General features: G+C 38.8%; 2 protein-coding genes across 9 annotated transcripts in view; one reads left to right on the forward strand and one right to left on the reverse strand.

Moving 5' to 3' along the window:
* Window positions 1–6,555, forward strand: part of TEX9 (testis expressed 9) — a 75,204-nt gene extending 68,649 nt beyond the window's left edge. For all 7 annotated transcript variants that reach the window (XM_002717709.5, XM_051821988.3, XM_089310402.1 and 4 more), the window contains 2 exons: window positions 5,170–5,304; window positions 6,291–6,555. In XM_002717709.5, coding sequence (XP_002717755.2) covers window positions 5,170–5,304; window positions 6,291–6,368 — 213 coding nt within the window. In that variant the 3' untranslated portion in view covers window positions 6,369–6,555. The remainder of the gene's footprint in view (window positions 1–5,169; window positions 5,305–6,290) is intronic.
* MNS1 (meiosis specific nuclear structural 1) overlaps window positions 1,073–15,314 on the reverse strand; it is a 49,239-nt gene continuing 34,997 nt past the window's right edge. Inside the window, exons 8-11 of one of the 2 annotated variants that reach the window (XM_089310400.1) lie at window positions 11,349–11,606; window positions 8,305–8,430; window positions 7,104–7,209; window positions 1,073–1,210 (exon numbers count right to left, since the gene is read on the reverse strand). In XM_089310400.1, the coding sequence (XP_089166526.1) occupies window positions 7,129–7,209; window positions 8,305–8,430; window positions 11,349–11,606 (465 nt within the window). In that variant the 3' untranslated portion in view covers window positions 1,073–1,210; window positions 7,104–7,128. Of the gene's footprint in view, window positions 1,211–6,140; window positions 7,210–8,304; window positions 8,431–11,348; window positions 11,607–15,314 lie in introns of those variants that run through there. The other variant, XM_008268965.5, reaches the window with a different exon arrangement.

Below are 15,314 nucleotides of genomic sequence, written 5' to 3' on the forward strand. Positions count from 1 at the left end.
TGCAAATGGCTGCTTTACCCACTAGGCCCCAGTGCTGGCCCCAGCTATTTATTTTTTGAGTCTGTCAATGCCTGCTTCGTGTGTGTGTGTGTGTGTGTGTGCGCACACATATACTCATTGTATCTTTTTGGTGACTTCACCCTTTTGTCTTTATATGATATGTCTCTCTGTTTTAATAGTTTTGACTTAAAGCCTATTGTGATTGATAGTATAATAGCCACTCCTGATTTCCATTAGCTTTTGCATCAGATCTTACACCATCCCTTCACTTTCAACCTTTGTATGTCTTTAGCTCTAAAGTGAGTCTCTTGTAAGCAGTGTTAAGTTGGCTCCCGTTTTTCTTTTTAAATTTTTTTGCATTCCAAGTTTATGAACTTTAACATGTAATAATTGTAAATTGCCATCTCCTTATTTCTTTGGTGACTCTGAGCTCCTCTGTTGTAGTACTTCATAAAATATATAATATGCAACTACAGTCATTCCACTGAACTGTGCCAAAACAGAATAATCCCTTCTATCTGTGTTTTGGTACCCATTTTCCAAGGTATTCTTATTCCCCCCTACCCCACTGAGATAAACTTTGTTGTTTGTTCCCACATACAAGAACATGAGCTATTTGTTTGTGCCTGGCTTATGTCATTCAACACTGTCCTCCAGTTTCACCTTGCTGCAGGTGACAGGATCCCATTCTTCTTTGTAGCTAAATAATAGTCCATTGTTTATATATTCTACATATTCTTTATCCATTCATCTGTATACAGACATTTAGGTTAATTACATATTTTGGCTATTATGAGTAGTGTCTCAATAAACATGGGAGTGCAGGTATCTCTTTGATATACTGAATTTCTTCCCTTTCAGTGGGTACCTGAAGTAGGATAGCTAGATCATATGGAAAATCTATTTTTTTTAAAGATTTATTCTTTTATTTATTTGAAAGACAGAGTTACAGAGAGATGTAGAGACAGACAGGTCTTCCATCCATGGTTCACTCCCCAGATGGCCACAATGGGTGGAGATGCGCTGATCCGAAGCCAGGACACAGGAGCTTCTTCCAGGTCTCCCATGTGGGTGCAGGGCCCCAGGGATTTGGGCCATCTTCTACTGCTTTCCCAGGCCATAGCAGAGAGCTGGATTGAAAGTGGAGCAGCTGGGACTAGAACCGGCGCCCATATGGAATGCCAGCACTTCAGGCCAGGGCTTTAACCCACTGCGCCACAGCGGGTTAAAAAATAGAAAATAGAAATAGCAAATAGAAAAATCTATTTTTAATCTTTGTTTCTCAGTGACTGCATTAATTTACATTCCCACCAAAGTATATGACTTCCTTTTTCTCCACATCCTCACCAATATTTGTTGTTGTCTCTTTTTAATATCCATCCAAAATAGACTGAGAGGATATCTCACTGTGGTTTTGATTTTCATTACCCTGACAGCAGTGATATTGAGCATTTTCCACATATTTGTTGGTAATTTGCATATTTTTCTTCAATTTATTTATACATTTTAAAATTAGATTGACTTTTTAAAGGTTTTTTTAATTCCTTGTAATATATTCTGGATATGAATCTTTTGTCAAATGAATAGTTTACAAATATTTCTCCTATTCTATCAGTTGTATCTTCTTCTGTTGAAGATTCCCTTTACTGTATAGAAGCTTCTTAGTTTGATATAATCCCATCTGTTTAATTTTGCTTTTGCTATTTACTTAGGGATCTTGTCCATAAAGTAACTGTATATACCAATGTCTTAAAGTTTTTCCCCTAAAGTTTCATCAAGTTGTTAAATAGTATTTGGTTTTCCATTTAGGTCTGATCCATTTTGAGGTGCTATTTGTGTAGGGTCTTCTACTTCTGGATACCCCCAATTCTTAGCACCATTTAAGAGGCTTACCTTTGTCCACTGTATGTTTCTGGCAACTGTCAAGAATCAGTTGGCTATCAGTGGGTGGACTCTTTTCTGGGATCACTATTGTGTTCCTTTGGTCTATGTGTTCTATGCTAGTATCATGGTATTTCAGTTAGAATAGTTCTCTAGATGTTTTGAAATCAGCTATCCTGATGCCTCCAGCTTTATTCATTTTGTTTTTGTGTTCCATGTGAATTTCATAGTATTTTTCTAGTACTGTGAAGAACTATCATTGGTATTTTGGTGAGGAGTGCATTAAATCTATCCATTGTTTTGGGTAGAATGCACATTTTAATATTAATTCTGGTCCACAGACAAGGAGGTCTTCCTGTTTTTGGTGTGTCATCTTAAATCTTCCATGAGTGTTTCAGAATTTTAATTTTTAAACTTTTATTTTTTCTATTTATTTGAAAGTCAGAGTTACATATAGAGAGGAGAGCGAGAGAGCGAGAGCGCACGTGCACGCGCGCACACGCGCTCTTTCATCTGATTGTTCACTCCTCAAATGGCCGCAACAGCCAGAGCAGCACGGATCCAATGTCAGGAGCTTCTTCCAGGTCTCCCACTTGGGTGCAGGGGCCCAAGGACTTAAGCCATCTTCTACTGCTCACCCAGGCCATAGCAGAAAGCTGGATTGGAAGTGGAGCAGCCAGGACTCGAATTTAGCACACATATGGGATGCCAACTCCGCAGGTGGCAGCTTTACCCATTATGCCACAGTGCTGGTCCCAGGCTTTTAGTTTTGTTTTGTTGTTGTTGTTGTTGTTGTTGTTGTTGTTTTTTAACAGGCAGAGTAGACAGTGAGAGAGACAGAGAGAAAGGTCTTCCTTTGCCGTTGCTTCACCCTCCAATGGCCGCCACGGCTGGTGTGCTGCGGCCAGCGCACCGCGCTGATCCGATGGCAGGGGCCAGGTGCTTCTCCTGGTCTCCCATGGGGTGCAGGGCCCAAGGACTTGGGCCATCCTCCACTGCACTCCCTGGCCACAGCAGAGAGCTGCAGGCTTTTACTTCTTAAGTTTGTTCCTAGGTATTTTATTTTTCACAGCTGCTATGAACAGGACTGTTTGGTAATTTTTCTCAACAAGTTTATTATTGGTATATAAAAATACAGTTGAAGACCATGTTAATTTCACATCCTATAGTGTTTACTTATCAGCCCTTTTGAAAATGTTTTAAATACTTATATAAGGTGAACAAATTTCATGTATTTTAAAAGAACATAATGATACTTCCTCCCCTACCCTCCCTCCGCCTTCCTTTCTTAATTTTTTAATTTTTACAGTGACATACTTTCAGTTTATTTTATAATCAAAAGTTTAGCCTTCCACTAAATAAAGAATTCAACGAGTAGTAAGTAGAAAAACCAGTGTCCCTCAGGAGAGTATAGACAAGGCTGTAAACAATAATTAAATCTCAAAATGTCAATTTTGTTCACACACATTACATTTTTTGTACTCGGTATATTAGTTACCAGTAGTTAGGGAAAACCTATCCAAGTCCCTGCTATTGCACCTGGGAAAGCAGCAGAAGATGGCCCAACTCCTTGGGCCCCTGCACCGTGTGGGAGACTGGATGAAGCTCCTGGATTTGGCCTGGCCCAGCCCTGGCCGTTGGAGCCATTTGGGGAATGAACCAGCTTGCTCGCTCGCTCGCATCTCTCTCTCAAAGAAATAAATCTTAAAAAGAAGATCTGATGTTAGTCTCACGTTGTTTCCTTTAAATGCAATGTAGCAATTTTTCTGTTCTTAGAATTCTCTTTGTATTACACTGTTGACAGTCTAGCTAACATGCTACAGTGAGGAGCCTTTTTAGTCAAACCTCTTTGGGATCCACTGGGCCTCTTGCACCTGGCTATCTTTATCTTTCTCAAGAAGGTGAAGTTTTCAACTATTACTTTATTGAATAGGCTTTCTATGCCTTTTTCTTTTTCACCTTCAGAAATCCCCCAAATTCAAATACTTTTTTCCATTTAATGATGTCCCAGAGGTCCTGGAGAATGTCTTCATTATTTTTTCCCTCTGACATATTTCATAAGACCTGTCTTCAAATTCAAATATCCTGTATTTTGCTTGATCTTGTCTGTTCAGCATTTCAACAAATTGCCCGAGTTCTTTATTCCCATGATTTTTTTCCTTTGTCAGTATCTTCTTGCCTGAACTTCTCACATCATGCATTGTTTTCCTAATTGCATGAAACTCTGTTCTCTTATATCTCATATAATCGTTCATTTAAACCGTTTGAGTTCTTTGTTAGGCATTTTATCTGTCTGCTTTTGGGAGGGGTCTTTTGCTAGACAGTTACTGGTTTTCTTGGAGAAGGAATTTTGTATTTCATGCTTGTGTCCCTATGTTATTTGGGCATCCAGTGAAAGCAGTTAGTTCTACCATTTTTTATAAGGTGACTTTCATAGTAAATGGTTTTGTCCTGAATATGTCTTTTTTTTTAAGATTTTAAAATTTATTTGAGAGGTAGACTTACAGACAGAGGAGGAGGAGAGGGAGGAAGAGTCTTCCATTGGCTGGTTCACTCCCCAAATGGCCACAACGGCCAGAGCTGAGCTGATGCGAAGCCAAGAGCTTCTTCCAAGTCTCCCATGTGGATGCAGGAACCCAACTGCTTGGGCCTTCCTTCACTGTTGTCCTAGGCCATAGCAGAGAGCTGGATTGGAAATGGAGCAGCTGGGACTAGAACTGGCACCAAATGGGATGCTGATGCCGCAGATGGAGGATTAACCCCCTGCACCACAGCACCGGCCCCCTGAATATATATCTTAAAGTGTTGGTTTGGTAGGCTGTGTTGGCTTTAGTTCTAGTTCTGTGCCTTAGTGTAATCTCCCTATAGATTCTTTGGCATTGATGGCCTTGTGTATAACACATGTGATGGTAAGGTTAGAGAGGCCTGTATGCCAGGAGCCACACAGAGAGGGTATTTTAGTGGCTCGGTATGGTGTGTTGCACGTAACAGTAAAGGTGGAATATCCACTATGTGGCTACTCCAGCAATGGGAGTGGTGGCACCAGAAGATCATGTCAATTCTTCCTTTGTAGTAACAGTGGCAGGTGTGGTGCCTGCACGCTCTAGGTAGCAGAGGCTTGGACTGTGGGGAGGCCAGAAAGGGAGAGGGGGGGAGGCAAGTGGCATAGAATTTATGCTCTTTTTATAAAATTTTAAATAAAAAATTTGTTGATGTAATGATTGTTTTTATAATTATTTCCATTAAAAGACTACATTTAAAAACATGTTTTTTTTTCCCTTTTTGTAGGATATAGCAAATGAAGAACACAAAAAAATTGAAGTATTAAAAGCAGAAAACAAGAAACTAGAAAAACAAAAAGGAGAATTAATGATGGGGTTCAAGAAACAATTAAAATTAATTGATGTTTTAAAAAGGCAGAAGGTGAGTCTATCCTAAAAAACTAAGTTAAATCAGATCTCATTTAGACCCTTCTAGTTAAATCAGATCTCATTTAGACCCTTTTACTACAAAAATATTTAGCCTATTTTATGTCTGTGGAATTTTTAGAAATATGAAATCTAACACATATTATTGCTTATAAATAATATATCATCTATGCTAGGTTAATCCTCCGCCTGTGGCACTGGCATCCCATATGGGCGCCAGGTTCTAGTCCCGGTTGCTCCTCTTCCAGTCCAGCTCTCTGCTGTGGCCCAGGAAGGCAGTGGAGGATGGCCCAAGTGCTTGGGTCCCTGCACCGCACGGGAGACCAGGAAGAGGCACCTGGCTCCTGGCTTCGGATCGGCGGAGCGCCGGCCGTAGCGGCCATTGGGGAGTGAACCAATGGAAGGAAGACCTTTCTCTCTGTCTCTCTCACTGTCTGTAACTCTACCTGTCAAATAAATAAATAAAATCTTTAAAAAAATGTATCATCTAAGCAAATGGATAGTAGTATGGAAAAACCTGATGGGTTAGTATGGTATGGGTACTTCTCAACTACAGAAATGACCATATGCAAGAATGACTATTGTCTTAAAAGACTGCCACTTCAAACCTTCAAGAGTAAACACTGACTCCAAACAACTGGTGTTCCTTTCTCTAAACATGAGATACCTGTTGGTGAAAGACAGGAATTCATAGTTCTGTCACTCCCTTTTATTACAAAGCTCAGGCATTAAAATACTATAAATGATTGTCTTAATAGTGAGTAGGTTGATACAGTTATCACTGTTGGGCAAAAAGGCTTTTTTTTAAGTAGATTCTTGAATGTACAAGAGTTCAAGAAGTCTGAAAAGTTGATTTTAATGCAAAAATATTTTGAAATCGTACACAGATTTTTCATAATATTGTCCACGAACTTAAAATATCATGCTTACATTCTTATAAAAACTAACTTGGACAATGCTTTTTTTTTTTAAAAAAACCAGATGCATATTGAAGCTGCCAAGATGCTGTCTTTCACTGAAGAAGAATTTATGAAGGCACTTGAATGGGGAAATTCATAAATGATATACTTCAGTTCCTTTTATGACCATGTGTAGTTGTAATGGTTTTAATTATTTTTACTCTTTATGAAATCGAAATACTTTCAAGAACTCCATGTTTACATTTGAGGGATACAAAACTGATATATTACTCTGCTATGTAAGTAGGAAATGTAAATATAAAATAAAACAAGGATTATACTTTTAACTCTGCTACCTTTTCATGGCCTACTAGATTTTTGAGTTTTTACAACTGCAATTGAAAATGTTTTATGTCTGGAGAGTCAACTCTAGTTTATAAATGAAGATTTATCTGAGAAATTCTATGTGTAAGTTCTGGCTTTTACCATGACAATTAGGCACATTAGCTCATACAGCACTTTGACAGTCTGAAATCTTTTCTCCTTCTTTAGATTCAAAAAGATGCTTTAAAATCAAATTCTAAATATTTCTTTCCCTGGCCAAATAAGGAAGGAAATTTCCTAAATACAAAGGCAGAAGGCAACAGTTCAGAAGTAAATATAAGCAGAAAACATGGAATGTTATAAAGTGGTATAGAATTCAGATACTCAGATTATCAGTATAAAAATGTTTGACTAAAAGTAGCTAATATACTTAATACTCCTGGTAGCTGTTTATAAGTTATATAAATAAGTGTTTTAGAAGATCCACATAAACGATCTATAGTGTCACTGAACTGTAAAATCAAAGTTACACTGACATCTAGTGGCAACATACAAAAGAACCCCGGGTTACCAAATCTTGATGTTACCACTTGTCTTCAAGTTGTACTTCTTTTCTGATATGCCTTCTTAAACTCTTCACCAAGCATATCAATGTCATCCTCTTTTTTAAATATTCCCTACAAGAAAAATATTTTGCAGGTTATTTTGGTTGCTAGAATACTTCACTAAATGCTTTCAAGGCTTACATACAGAAATTTACATTTTAAAAAAGTCAATATTCTCTAAAATCATAACTTATAAACACACACACACACACTCGGAATATTCCTAGACTAACCTAATTTCCTATTTATCGCTGCAGTGCAGACACATGTCATAGGAATCTGTGCCTCTCCACTGTATTACTTGCAAGTACTACTGTTTGGATTGCCTGGAGGAGAAGGAATTCATGCTATAGTACCCTACCCTGTTTAAAACAGCTCTATAACATTAATGATGGAGGGCTGGGGTGAAGAGATAGAGCTTTGCTGGATTCATGTACGGAACTGTCTCAGTTCTGTGACCAGTCAGCAAACATTCAGTGTTGCAGAAAGCATCAGGTTTTGAATTACACAGTTGAAATTCTATTTTTCTTTGCCCCTAAAGTAAGTAGCAAAAGCTGTTTAATAAATATTTATGTCATAATCTAAAGGATTTAAGGGATAATGTAGATCATTTGGGGCCATTAGGCCTTCTTCTTGCCTCCACAATTTTTTCACGCATAAAAATATCAAAACCCAAAGACTCTTCCAGAATTTATAACTTGTTTTGTGAAATTTACCCATTACAAAAGTATTTTATCAATAGAAGAGCCTTTGTCCAGATAGTAATTACTTAAATAATTCTCTTTTTCCTTCCTTCCTGAGTACTGGACTGAAGTTATTAATTTCTTTTTCTGAATTAATGAATATCAAATGGCATGATTTCTGTATTTGAAGGATGGTGATTTTATTTATATGTCTTGATGTCAAGGTATTACTGTTGCTCTAGGGTAGCTGAATTTTAAAATTTCTATGCTGAAAGGTTTACTGAATTTCTACTTTAAAGGCTCCTTTCTCTCCTAACTCATACTTTAATAATGTGCCAAGACCATGAACTCATTTTAAGGATGTTTGGATTGGCCCAGAGATGGTCAGAGCCTGGCCGAGATCCACTGCTGCTTCATAACAGAGCAAAACCTCAGCCTTCTGTGACCATTCGAGGTCATGAAGATTGAGACAAATCTCACTTACTTTAGGGAGATATCCTAATAATTTTGTGGCATGTTCTTTGAGAAGTTTTAGCCTTTCTTCTTCAATGACTGCATTAATGCATCCTTGTCTTCTTTGTTGCAACTGCCATTCTTCCAGTTCACGTTGCTGGAAATGTGAATCAAATTTTGTTAATTGTCTTAAGAACTATTCTTGCAGTGAAAAAGTTCAAGAGCTACTAGTGTGTGTGTGTGTGTGTGTGTGTGTGTGTGTGTGTGAGAGAGAGAGAGAGAGAGAGAGAGAATCTTACCCTCACTATTCCTTAAAAGTTACAAGAACAGTATTTATGACTAGGATTTTAACGAGGCATGTATACATGTTTAGGAAAATGTATAAGGAAAAAATATTCAAAGGAGGGATTTTCTAATAAATTCAGCAAATATATATTTTGAATACTTACATCACAAGAGCTAAAAAAACTTCAGACAAAAAATTAGTGAACAGAACAAGGATATCTAAATGATAAATATTTTCTCATATATAAAATGTGTGACTCTTTTAGAGGTGGACACAATTATAAATACCTACTTAGGAAGATCTCTGAAATCCAAATGGAGTTGCAGCCTTACATCACTGTATAATGGACTGAATTAATGAGATGCATCATCATAAAGATATTTCTTCCCCTGGCCCAGAGCAAAAATATTGCCCAGTCTTCCACTTAAAGCTTACAAGGAACATTTATAATTTATGAAGAACAATTAAGACATGAATTTCTTATACAAGTATCCATGCCTTAGGTGGTTTTATATGACTTCCATTTATAGTTGTCCCACTGACTTTTCCAGGAGCTTTCTATTTTAAATTCATTTTTTATTTGAAAGGCAGAAAGACACAGATGGAGATCTTCAATCTTCCATCTGCTGGTTCACTTCTCAGATGCCATCCACGGTCAGAACTAGGCCAGACCAAGTCAAGACCATGCAGCTCCATCTGGGTTGCCCGTGATTGGTAGGGACCCAAGTTCAGCCATCACCTACTGCCTCACAGGATGCACAGTAAGTGGGAGCTGGAACTGGAAACAGCCAGGACTCAAACCCAGGCACTCTGCTATGAGATGCTAGCATGCCAGGTGTCATCTTAACCAATGCATCAAAGGCCTATCCCTCCAGGAGCTCTCTGATTAAATATGAGTAGGGCACTCAGTCACTGGTTCTGCCTTTTCATAGGCAAGTGGCATTTCAAATGTCATCGATTTAGAAAATAGCCGTTCCCTGTCTGCTTTTATTCGCATGTAAAATTTTTAGGTAAATCCACAAAGTTCTGCCACAAATGCATCACACATTTAGTAAATTACACACCACCAAATTCTGCAGGTGTGTACACATTTAAGAAACACATCAGGGTAATGCATATATTCCATTCTTTGGGGTCCCGATACCCTGTTTTCAGTATTAGATCAGAAGCTGCCAGAATGAGCTTTCATATTTTGTTTCTCTCACAAATACAAAGCAGAATAGTAAGTATCTGTGATTACAAGAATATCCTGAAATTCTTCTTACCTACCCATGGAGGAAAAGATCAGCATTATATTAATCCTAAGTCTGCCACTTAATTCTAAGAAACCATGGACAATAATATCCCTATGCCTCAGTTCCCACATCATTAAAAGGGAGATCACATCAGTACGTAACTCAAAGGGTTCAGCGTTTTCTTTGCTTGTGATGAGGTCAGAATACTGAATGAAATGAACACTCAATAAATGTAATAATTATTATTGCTTAAAAGTATTTACCATATGCCTAAACTATATTCTTCATATTCAGAGCTCTTTATCTCTTCAAAGCACTTATGCGTTATCTGGTTTGGTTCTTAAAGCACGACAATCTAGTGAAACGTTATATGAGTATTACTTTGGTTTTGATGGGTGAATGAGAAATAGTAAATGCATGTGTCCAGAGTCACAGACCTTACATCCACATTTCCAGCTAGAAACCTTCCCTGGGCCTCAAAATCACCATCAACAAAATCAAATTACACAAAACGCGTTTTTCTTTCTGCACACTTATCCTCATCCATTAAAGACAGAAGTAATAGTGTTAGTTACTGTCAGTAGTAGCCTTAGGTTCTCTTTTGGGGCCGGCGCTGTGGCGCAGTGGGCTAATGCCCTGGCCTGAAGGGCCAACATCCCATATGGGCACCGGTTCAAGACCTGGCTGCTCCACTTCTGATCCAGCTCTCTGCTACGGCCTGGGAAAGCAGTAGAAGATGGCCCAAGTCCTTGGGCCCCTGCACCCGTGTGGGAGACCCGGAAGAAGCTCCTGGCTCCTAACTTCGGATCAGCACAGCTCCAGCCATTGTCACCAATTGGGGAGTGAACCAGCGGATGAAAGACCTCTCTCTCTCTCTTTGCCTCTCCTCTCTCTGTGTAACTCTTTCAAATAAATAAATAAATCTTTAAAAAAAAAAAAAGTTCTCTTTCCTCTCTCAGTATCCAGCAGTAAACAAACCCCTTCCAAGCTGTATCCTTACCCTCTGATGGGCCCCAGCCCCAACTGCAAGGATTTTACCACTTATCACTGAGATTACTGCAGTAACTTCCTTACTGGGCGCCCTGTTTCCAAGTCTACTCCTCTCACATCCACCCTCAATGCTGCCACTGGAATCACCTTTCAAAATGCAGATTTTAACATGTAGCTTTCCTAATTCTTCAGTGGATCCCACTGGGAAAAACCGACCTTCTTATAATAGCATTCAGGGCACTCAAGATCTGTTTGTCCTCTCTGCATTACCAATACATCTATTACTGCATAATTTATCACATGCAAGTGACATAACTTTATATTTTCTCTTAAGAAGATAAATTCATTTATGACATGAAATCAGTTGTATTTACCTCTATGTTCTCAACACTAACCAGTAAATGCATAAAAATATTTTCTAGATGCATTAATATATAATGGGTCAGAAAATTTATCATGATTAGTAAACAGATCTAACGTTGTCTCACACATAAATGGTTCTTAGTAAAGGTTTAGTGACAGTGACACCCCCACCCCTACCCCCCGAAAAAATCTTTTTCTTACTTTGTCTGCAAGGAACTGGTTGCGACGTTCCTCTATGAGTTTTTCCACAGCCCTTCTGTGTTCCAGTTGCTTCATTCTTTGTTTCTGCGCATTCATTAATTCTATTCGATCATCCTCTGCGAGTTTAGCTAGCATAGTTTTCCTAAAGAGCTCCTCTTCCTCTTTTGCAGCCTGCAGAACCAGTTCCTTCAAGGCCATCTGCTCTTCAAAATCTTGCTTCATCTCCTTTTGCTTTCTCAATTTCTCTTCTGCTTCTTCCTAAATAATACAGCTAAAGTTAATTCAATAAACATTTCCTTATTTATAAAGAAAGGAAGGGATAATTTGGTAAGCTTAACATTACAATATATAATCATAAAAACTGAAAATTAAGCCTTTAATGGTAACACTGTGCCCTTTTTAACTAGTTGTATAAAGGACATGTTACCTTTGTGTTGCCTTCTATTATTTGTTTTTACATTTGTACTTATTTAACATTTTGTTTCTATACTCAGAGCTGACATATAACCATTAAAAAAAAAAAAGCTGATAGGAAAACCTATTTTTACACACATGAGTTTATTAGGCTGTGGTTTGTGAAATTTTTACCAACTATTACTCATTCTAGACTCTTATCTGAAACAGCTTTCCAACCACCAATAAGTATTTTTCCACTTCCAACTTCTTCCCTTTATGAAACCAAGGTGCATTTTCCCATCTCTAGTCTTCTAATACTCCTTCCATTATCCAAAATTCTCTAAAATTTAAAAACAATCTACAAATGACAATCAGAATTTTTTTCAGGGAAATTCAAATTTCCTTGGATCAGTTAAGTCCTGTCTTACAAGATTTTATTATGAAAAATTCAAGCATACACAAATATAAAGAATTTGATAGTGATCACCTGTATACCTAATACCTAGATTCTATCAATATTTTACTATTCTTTGCCTTCCATCCAATTTGGGCTGATGGAAATTCTTTTCTCTTCATGAATCTCATCATCCTTACCCAGTTCTCAAAAAAGCTCCAGGTAAACCAGTATCCTCTAGGTATCCAGAATATTCCTTTCATAGCTGAATTGGTCAGAGTTGTATGTAAAGATAACACAGACCATAAGAGATTTGCTACAGGACATTAAGTGGCATACAGAACTTCTAAGAGGGCCAGGGAACTAGGCTGCAATCACACTGCTCAGGTTTCACGAGGGTATAACTCTAACTCAAATGATCCGATTGCCCATGTGTGGCTGCTGTCTCATTTAGCACACTTCCATCTTCATATCTCGAAGGGGTGAAAGGGGAAATAACTTTCTTTTTGAAAAGATTTTTTATTTATTTATTTAAGAGGTACAGTTACAGGCAGTGAGAGGAAGAGACAGAGAAAGGTCTTCCTTCCATTGGTTCACTCTCCAAATGGCCACAAAGACCGGGCTGTGCCAATCCGAAGCCAGGAGCCAGGAGCTTCTTCCAGGTCTCCCATCTGGGTGCAGGGGCCCAAGCACTTGAGCCATCTTCTACTGCTTTCCCAGGCCACAGCAGAGCTGGATTGGAAGAGGAGCAGCTGGGACTAGAACCAGCGCCCATATGGGATGCCGGCCGCAGGCGGAAGATTAACCTGCGCCACGGCGCCGGCCCCAGGAAATAACTCTTGAAGATAACCTAGGTCCACGTGAAGAACTCTAGCTAAAAGAAAGACATACTTTCAACCTCATGGTCTTTTTTTTATATACATATATATATTTCTTTTTGGTAATAACAATTATTTATAATGTATATTTGTTAATTATTTTATTTAAAATGCAGAAAGACAGACACAGAAGCAGATACTGAGAGATATATCTTCTATACACTTGTTCTCTTGCCAGATGCCTGCAACAGCCAGGATTGAGCCAGGCTAAAGCTAAGATCCCAATACAATCTGGCTCTCCCACTTGGTGGCAGGGAACCAAGCACTTGAAGCATCATCTGCTGTCTCCCAGGGTGTGCATTAGCAAGAAGCCAGCACTGGAAGTGGAGCTGGGACTGGAACCTACACTCCAATTATGGAACACAGGTGTTCTAAGTAGCATCTCAACCACTGTGCCAAATGCCCTCTGCAATGTGCCATGTGGTACATTGAAATTGACCCAGTGAAGGCAGAAAAACTGTCTCATTTACTTTTGAATTTCCCAGAATTTGCATAATATTAGCCCAAAGAATTTAATACATACTGAACCAGATGAACTGTCAACATTTCCTGCTATCCACTTCACATACAAATCTTAGTTTAATCTAGTGATGAAGACATCTGGCTAAAAAACGGAAATATTTGGCAAAGCAAAACTTTACTCACATTTTTACAACCGCAAAAGTTTTCATGTACTCTGATAAGTCTGGATCACAATTCTGCTAAGTTATACAATATGAACTGCACAACTTTCCATCCTTTTCTAAGTCCCAAAACCTATTATGCAGTTTTAAAAATAGCTGTTCACTGAAATCTTGAAATAAAGTTCTGTAAAAACACTCTGACTGGAAATTTTTGGGAGATATCTCAGTCTAGGTTCTCTTCTGAAAGCATAACTTTCAACAAAAAGTTGTATATAGCTATTTTATTGAACAGACATTATCAGCAGTGAGGGAAAAGCAGAATGAAATGGGAAGGAAGGAAAAGCAACACACGAGTTCACCGCCGAGCCGGTCAGCACGGCTGGCAGCTGCGGATCAAGCTGCCGGGACTTCGTGGGGAACGTGCCTTCCAGCACAGGAGAGGAATGTGTCCACAGCTCCTGTCCACTTTGGCTGAGGGACGCCACAGGGGATGTTAACGCTGCTCTCACCCACACTCCACCCTTGAGGAGACTAAATGCCCCGTCAGCCGATACCTTCACAAGTGTCCCCGCAGCTGTCACTGAAATCAGAGGGCAGGCTGGGAGCGCGAGGCAGGGCACAAAAGGCTTTGTAACAGAGGAGATAGCCGTAATGATACTGTTTTGTCTGATTCTTTTTGTACATTTTTGAAATTACTCTATTTTTAACTTGGAAAATTGTGCCATGGAGAATTCCACATGAGTATACAGTTGAATGATTTCTCATTGGTTTCCTAATGTGCTGTGTATTTCCATTTATAGACCATTTATTCCTTCTAATTTGTTCTCACATTTCTCCTTATACTTTTCCATTATTAAGCAATTGGATTAATATTAGTGGTTTTTCAAATTTTAACTTAATGTCTACTTTAACATTTAGTATTCTTGCCTTATACTTGGATTTGTATACTTTTTATAGATTCTGGAGCTGACTGTCTAGATAACTTCTAGCATTTCTCATTTCATAATTGATTGCCTCAGAGATCAGTTTTATAAATGATTGCTTTTGATATAGAGTAATCTCATCCTCTAAGTAGTTGCAGGTTTTTGCAACAAAAAATAATAAATAAAATGTCTTTAGATTTTCTGTTTAGAAGATTAAAATATTTCTTAATACTGGTGTATTAAATACCCTTTTCACTTATGCTTGTAAATTTCCTTTATATTTTGAACAGCTTTTTTTTTTTTTTTTTTTTTTTTTGGACAGGCAGAGTTAGACAGTGAGAGAGAGAGAGAGAGACAGAGAGAAAGGTCTTCCTTCCATTGGTTCACCCCCAAAATGGCTGCTATGACTGGTGCTGAGCCGATCCGAAGCCAGGAGCCAGGTGCTTCCTCCTGGTCTCCCATGCGGGTGCAGGGCCCAAGCACTTGGGCCATCCTCCACTGCCTTCCCGGGCCACAGCAGAGAGCTGGACTGGAAGAGGGGCAACCGGGACAGAATCCGGCGCCCCAGCAGGGACTAGAACCTGGGGTGCCAGTGCCGCAGGCGGAGGATTAGCCAAGTGAGTTGCGGTGCCGGCCTTGAACAGCTTTTAAAGTTGTGTGTGTATGTGTATGTGTGTATGTATGTATGTATAGATATATCACGGCAACATTACTTGGACGATTGTTTTACCTTCATTAGCAATTGTATCTTT

The sequence above is a fragment of the Oryctolagus cuniculus genome, chromosome 12 (genome assembly GCF_051225735.1).
Source record: "Oryctolagus cuniculus isolate XC-2025 breed Fujian yellow rabbit chromosome 12, ASM5122573v1, whole genome shotgun sequence".
Taxonomy (NCBI): domain Eukaryota; kingdom Metazoa; phylum Chordata; class Mammalia; order Lagomorpha; family Leporidae; genus Oryctolagus; species Oryctolagus cuniculus.